Below are 7,674 nucleotides of genomic sequence, written 5' to 3'. Positions count from 1 at the left end.
ATCTTATCTTTCTTGACCGAAACGTAGGTGAAAATATTCATATTTTAATTTTGTTCTCATTAAATTTCTCTTTATACTATACTGACAAATATAATATTATATATTTTATACATTAGAGAGACAAAATGGCAGCAATTGTTTCATGTGGTTTACTGAATTTGTACAAACAAAGAAATTTGTTAGGAGGTGTTTTTTCTTTGGAACATTTTCAAATTGAAGGGACTTGCCATGAGTACCCAAGGTATGAAAAATATAGTCTTGTTCGTGGTGAATGGATCATCATCATCAGTAAAAACACCAAGTTAATCCCGCTGACGGATGATATTGAAAGAAGGTTTGTGTTATATCCATCGGTGCCTTCGATAAAAACTCTTGTTGAAGATAGGAGTACAAGAAAGATGAGAATCGGTAGATTAAAATCTTCTATTAAATTTATATATATTTCTCATATAAAATCAATATTTAATATTTAGATTTAAATATCTTCTGTTATATGTTGTTGGAAAAATAATAAAGGGAGGACGAGTTAAGTATGTGCGGGACGATCGTGTCTTTCGATTGGGCTCGTGTGATYTATTTTTACAAGATGGAACGTAAGTTTGCATTTTGTATAAAAATTAAATATTTACCAAATTAACAAATTGTTTAAATTGTTTTACTAAGTTTACTATTTTAATAGGGGGCACATGATAAAGTTGCGGTTGTACGATACTCAGCATACACGTATTGTGCGGATTGCTCGAGCCATAAAAAATAATTCTATATTTTATGCATCTCGGGTTAAACTTATTCATTTAAATTCAAGTATGTTATATATTATTTAATAATTTATGTTATATTAACTTTACTAAATTTATATTTTCTAATATTTTCAGTGAATATATTGAGTTCTACGGCGTTAACCAAAATTGTGATCGATCAAGATATGTCGGAAGCCCACAACATAAAATTTATGTTGAGCTAAAAATTTGTCACCAAGTTGGTTAGGGTTGAGTGTTTTTTGTGATTGTTTTGGAGATAAAAACATGTGGAACTTTTATGTTATTTTGTATTGGTTGAATGATATTTTGAACATTGATTTGTATTCAGTGAATGTTTTATGAATATTTTGATCATGAATTTCTAATATTTTCAGTGAATGCTTTTTGTGATTATTGTGGAAATAAAACCATGTGTAACTTTTATGTTATTTTATATTGTTTGAAACATTGAGTTTGGTCTCGGTCAATGTTTTTTGAATGTTTTGTAAATAAGTGATGCCCGACAATATTTATTTATTTTATGTAGTTATGGTGCATAATGAGGATTGTTGATGAAGGAAGTGCAAATGTTGATGGTCCTAAAGTTGATTTTGATATAGCAAAAGGTATGTGGAATATATAATAAGAATACATTTTAATTTTTGATGTTCTTACTCAATATATATTTAAAAATAAAATCTAATACAATAGACTTTATTATGCAGAACAAAAAGAGATGGAGAAAAAAAGAAAAATTGCGTTTGGTGAAGGAAATAGTCAATCAATGTCAAACATGAGAGATATCTCTCTAATTGAAACAATACAAGAGAATATCAATGAAACAACTCCTGCCAGTACACTAACTTTTGCACAAAGGAGAAGAATTATTAATCAAAATTATTATCGACGAAACAAGGAAAACGTCAACAGTAAATACCTCCCGGTTATACACACTTTGGAAAGTTTTGTGTTCATATAAACTTTAGACTCATTGACATTTTCTTTCCGTAGGCATTATAAATAAGCGTGGAAGATTGCTACCTCTTTTTGACGAAGTTGTTAATCAAGAATCGATGGGTTAGTATTTCTTTTCAAACTCGATCTTTTTGAACTCGACTTTCGTAGTTCTTTATTATAATAATATTTATTTGTCCTATCCAAATATCTTACATAGCGCTTGGGGAAGAAAGTGGTCAATCTATGACACACATAACAAATATCGCCCTAATGGAGACAACGCAAGCGAATATCAATGAAACAACTCCTGTCAGTGCGTTAACTTTTGCTCAAAGGAGAAAAATTATTAATCGAAACTATTATCAACGAAAAAAGGAAAATGTTGTTAATAGTGAAGGAACAAGGCAAGCATGTTCAGTGTTGAGACATGAAAATGTCAACGGTAAAAACCATACATTTATTATTATTTTAGAATCTTTGCAATTGACATAAACTAGAGGCTCATTGACATGAAGTTTTCTTTCTTAGGCGTTCAAAATGACCACGGAATACTGCTACCTCTTTTTGATGAAGCCGTGAATCAAGAATCGACAAGTTAGTATTTATTTTGAACTCTATGTTTTTTTAATTCGATACGAAGTGATAATATAATCTTCACTTTTCATATTCAAATTTCTTATATAGTGCCTGGTGAAACAACTCCTGTCAATGCACTAACATCTGCTCAAAGGAGAAGAATTACTAACCGAAACTATTATCAACGAAACAAGGAAAATAATAGAAATGTTGAGATCCAACAGGAGGATCCATACCATTTTGTTTATGATGGTGTCCCTAAACAACATCGTGTGTTGAAAGAACAAAATGCATGTGAACATTGTGGAGCAAAGCAGTTCGAATTTGAATTCCCTTCCTTTTGTTGCATGAGTGGGAAGACAAAGTTGGCATACTCACCCATTCCAGAAGAACTATACAATTTATTTACAACGCAATCAGAGTTAGGCGAAATGTTTAGGCACAATATTCGTGCATACAACACAAACTTTTCCTTCACGTCAATGGGGGTAACTTTGGATAGTACAGTGAGCAATATGACATCTAGAGTATATACATTTCGTGCTCAAGGGGGAATATATCATAGAATCGATCATTTAGTTCCTAGGGATGGACAACCTCGGTACTTACAACTTTATTTTTATGATGCCGAATCTGAGCTGCAGCATAGACTACAATGGCCAAATCTTAATAGAAACGTCATTGAAATGTTGACTCGTGTTCTTTCTATAAACCCATACGTGAGAACATTTCGAAGCCTTGCCGAGCTAGGACCACTTGACAATTATAGAGTCACTTTGAATGCTTCTGTGGAACTTGACCAGAGGGTGTACAACCGACCGACCACATCTGAGGTTGAAATACAAGTACTTATTTTATCTCATTTACAATAAAATGTATCATATGCATGGTATTGAAGCAAGTTCTAACATTCTACAGGTTGCTGGTATTTGGGTGGAAGGCAATGACGACATCACTGCATACAAGAGAAGTATTGTTGTGTATGGGAGGTCTGACTACAGTAGAAAAATTGAACATCACTATGGTTGCTATGATCCTTTCTTTTATCCTTTGTTTTTTCCCAACGGTGAGTCTGGATGGCATGGTAGAATACCTAGACATGGAGTGTGCATCGATGAACTTGTTAATGACAACGAAATCTTCGACGAAGATCATGAAGGTATGAACATTGTCACGTATATTTTTTACCTTATTCACTCATTTAAAGGATCTATATGATTAAAAATCGATACTATGCAAAGGTTAGCTCAGGAGGGGGTAGGAAAACTGTAACAATGCGAGATTATTATTGTTACAAGTTCCAGATTCGGTCGAGTAATAACGTCATTCTATTAGGCAGAAGATTATTTCAACAGTTTGTGGTAGATATGTACATCAAGACAGAGACTACACGTTTGTCTTTTATTGAAAGGAATCAAACAAAGATAAGATCAGACTTATACCAAGGTGTTGTGGATTACGTCAATGCCGGTGAGGTTCAACCAAGTAGAATTGGACAACGGGTTGTGCTTCTTGCAAGTTTTATCGGAGGCCCACGTGATATGCGAAGAAGATTTATGGATGCTATGACTTTAGTTCAAGATGACGGGAAGCCCGATATATTCCTTACCATGACGTGTAATCCGAAGTGGCCTGAAATCCTTAAAGAGTTATTGCCTGGTCAAACCGTGCAAGATAGGCCGGACCTTGTTGCAAGGGTTTTTCGTGACAAATTAGAGGATCTTAAAAATCAACTCTTCAAGAAGCACATTCTCGGCGAGGTTGGGGCATATGTTTATGTCATCGAGTTTCAAAAACGTGGTTTGCCACATGCACATATCCTCGTGATAATGAAACCGAAACACAAGATTACAAACCCAGACCATTAGAACAAGATAGTTTTTGCTGAAATCCCGGACCCGACAAAGTATCCTAAAATGCACGAGCTGGTGATAAAGCACATGATGCATGGTCCTTGCGGCCATTTACGACCGTCTAGCCCTTGTATGGAAGGTGAGCCGAGAAAATGTCGTTTTAGATACCCTCAACAATTCAACGACAACACGGTGCAGAAAGATAACTCATATCCGATGTATCGGAGGAGAGACAATAGAATAAAAGTGAACGTCCGGGGCAATATCCTTGATAATAGATGGGTGGTCCCATATAATCCAAAGTTGCTAATGAAGTTCAACTGTCACATCAATGTTGAGGTTTGCTCAAGTATAATATCTGTGAAGTATGTGTTCAARTATGTTTACAAGGGTCATGACAAACAGGTTATTCATGTCGATCCTGATAGAGAAGAGGTCATTGTCAACGAGATAAAGAGATTTCAAGATGCACGATATGTTTCGCCACCTGAGGCAATTTGGAGGATTTTTAGCTTTTCACTTTCTCAAATCCACCCTTGTGTGATGGCTTTGCAGGTCCATCTTTCTAATAAGCAACTGGTTAGGTTTAGAGAGAATGATATAATGACAGATATCGTTGATAGAGAGAGAGAGACAAGAGCTCAATGTTGACCGCATTTTTTGAGAGGAATAAAACAGATATGAGTGCGAGACAATATTTATACAAAGATTTTCTGAAACATTACACATGGAATGCCAGTTCACGTAAATGGAATCCTCGAAAACAAGGATCAATGAGAGGACGACTGGTTCATGCTAATCCTGCCGAAGGAGAACGATATTATCTACACCTACTTCTGTCTCATATAAGTGGGCCCACGTGCTTTGAAGATCTTTACACGGTTAATGGCATAATACATCCAACATTTCTAAAAGCAGCACTTGAGAGAGGTTTAATAGAGACCGACGATAATTTATCACATTGTGTTGCTGATGCCTCCTTATTTCAGTTTCCCACTGCTCTTAGATGATTATTCGTGACGATCTTAATTTATTGTGAGCCGGGAGATGTTCGCAAGTTATGGGATGAACATTATGATTCACTCTCTAAAGATTATAGACGAGACTACGAAAATGTTGAGGGAGTCCAAAATATGGTTCTTACAGACATTGTAGTCTTTTTACAATCAATGGGCAAAAATCTCGATGATTTTGATCTTCCAAGTTTAAATGTCGCTGTCAATTTAGAATCACGAGAATTTCATGAGGTACAAGAGGAGTACTCCATAATTGTGCAAGACGAAGACTTAAATGCTTGAAACTCTCTAAATTCCGACTAGAAACATGCATTTGATGAGATCATGAGGCATGTAGATAATGATTGTCCAGCTGTGTTTTTTGTAGATGGACCGGGTGGAACTGGAAAAATATTTGTGTATAGAGCTTTGCTAGCTAATGTTCGTTCCCGTGGACTTATTGCTCTCGCAACTGCTTCATCCGGCGCTGCCGCTAATAACATGCCAGGGGGGAGAACAGCTCATTCTCGATTCAAGATTCCGCTTACTCTTAGTAATAATTTGATGTGCAATATAAAAAAACAAAACAGAACTGCTCAACTACTTCAAGCCGCAAAAATAATCATCTGGGACGAAGCATCAATGGCAAAGAGGCAGGCAGTAGAGGCACTCGATATAACAATGCAAGACATCACTGAGGTGAGACTTCCATTTCGTGAGAAAATAATGATTATGGGAGGTGATTTTAGATAGGTGTTGCCAGTAATCAGACATGGCACTCGAGCACAGATCGTAGACTCAAGCTTACGGATGTCACCTATTTGTTCTTCGATTAAAAAGTCGAGGCTAACGATCAATATGAGAGCCCTTACTGATCCATGGTTTTCGGATTTTCTGTTACGTGTCGGCGATGGACATGAAGAATCAGTAGACGGAAACTTTATTCGCATACCTGATGACATGGCCATTCCTTACACAAATAAAAATGAATTGAAGGATGCTTTGATTGATGCAATCTTTCCTTCTCTTCAAACCTGCGAGACTGCTTCAGATTATATCATTTCGAGGGCGATACTAACAACTAAAAATGAGCATGTCGACGAGATTAATGATCAGTTGATTGAAAAATTTTGTGGAGAGGAAAAAATTTACTATAGTCTTGATGAAGCAGAAGATGACAAGAATAACTTATATCCGATGGAGTTCTTAAACTCACTGACTGTTAGCGGTTTGCCCCCTCATTACCTTCGGCTTAAAATTGGATGTCCAATAATACTATTGCAGATTATCGACCCCTCAAATGGATTGTGTAACGGCACGAGGTTGATATGTAGAGGTTTTCAGCAGGATGCTATCAATGCAGAAATAGCTGTTGGTCAGCATGCTGGTAAGAGGGTATTTTTACCAAGAATTCCTATATGTCCGTCTGAAGATGATATGTTTCCCTTTAAATTAAAGAGAAAACTGTTAGGATTGAAAATCAATATTAATTGTATTCGTCTTGAAAGTTAAATATAGTCTATAATTGTAAAAGTCAACGTGTTTGACTTTCTTATAGAAGTTTGACTTTGACTATTGTTTAGTATGTTGACCATATAAATAGTAGGTGGTCTTTGTAATTAGATGAAAAAGATAGCTCATTTGTAAGATTTCATACATAATAGAGGTTTGACTGATTTGTAAGGATTGACTTTTTCTCTCTCAATGTTCTTCATGTTCTTGAATGCCATATCTGAGAATCTGCCATATTGTTATGAAGATTGAAGATTGATCAGTGATATAGGGACTCACAATTGGTATAAAAGCGTGTTTGCAAGAAATCAGAGGAAGAAATCAAAGATAAGTGAATTTTTTTCTGAATTTTTTTTGTTCTTCGTGTTTTTCATTTTTTTTTTATTTTGATCCGAATTTTTTTAAATTCTTGTGTTTTTGTGTTTAAATAATTATCAAAATGCTCGAAATTGCATTGTGAATCTTTGTTATTCACAAAGATTTGTGATTTGATCATTCGTTTTTTAATTTTTGGTGGATTTTGTTTTTTAGATTTTTTTTTGTTCTTGAATTTTTTTCTTTAAATCAGTGTTTTTGATCCATTTTTTTAATGTTTTTTCTTTTTTTGTGTTTTTGATAGGTTTTAATCCTCTTGAATTTTAGTTTGGTTGAATTTTTTTGTTAATCCGTTCAACTTGTCCAAGGCCCAACCAGTTTAAGTCTGGACCAATAGACTAAACCGCACACTTTCCTTCTTCTTGTTCCTAAATCAAAGGAGACATTTAAGCAGAGGAGTCTACACCACACACTCCTTGACCGGAATATTCACCGTTTGTTTTCATCGTATCAATCGATTTCTAGTCTAAGTCTAAATCGCACACAGCTTGATCGGTGTAAGTGAGCGGATTCATACAAGTCTTGAGCGGTTTAAGCTAAACCGCACATCATTCCATCGGATTCGTACCACTCTCAGGTAAGTTCATCTAAGGTTTAGTTTTTCAATTTGATTATATCTAAACCGTTTACCTCTTGAACGGATTTGTGACCGAATTAGATTTATTC

General features: G+C 35.2%; 2 protein-coding genes across 2 annotated transcripts; both read left to right on the top strand.

The window, feature by feature from the left end:
* Nucleotides 1–1,299: 1,299 nt before the first annotated feature.
* Nucleotides 1,300–4,141, top strand: LOC112506097. Its single transcript, XM_025110126.1, has 8 exons — nt 1,300–1,366; nt 1,466–1,594; nt 1,752–1,817; nt 1,915–2,139; nt 2,226–2,291; nt 2,382–3,118; nt 3,192–3,432; nt 3,525–4,141. Exons 1-8 carry the CDS (start codon nt 1,300–1,302, stop codon nt 4,139–4,141), a joined length of 2,148 nt encoding a protein of 715 aa, XP_024965894.1.
* Nucleotides 4,142–5,466: 1,325 nt separating this feature from the next.
* On the top strand, nt 5,467–7,275 carry LOC112506096 (ATP-dependent DNA helicase PIF1-like). Its single transcript, XM_025110125.1, has 3 exons — nt 5,467–5,820; nt 5,911–6,508; nt 7,253–7,275. Exons 1-3 carry the CDS (start codon nt 5,467–5,469, stop codon nt 7,273–7,275), a joined length of 975 nt encoding a protein of 324 aa, XP_024965893.1.
* Nucleotides 7,276–7,674: the final 399 nt, after the last annotated feature.

This window comes from Cynara cardunculus, assembly GCF_001531365.2.
Source record: "Cynara cardunculus var. scolymus isolate 2C chromosome LG 2, CcrdV1, whole genome shotgun sequence".
In the NCBI taxonomy this organism is placed as follows: domain Eukaryota; kingdom Viridiplantae; phylum Streptophyta; class Magnoliopsida; order Asterales; family Asteraceae; genus Cynara; species Cynara cardunculus.
This window is presented reverse-complemented; position numbering and strand designations above follow the sequence as displayed.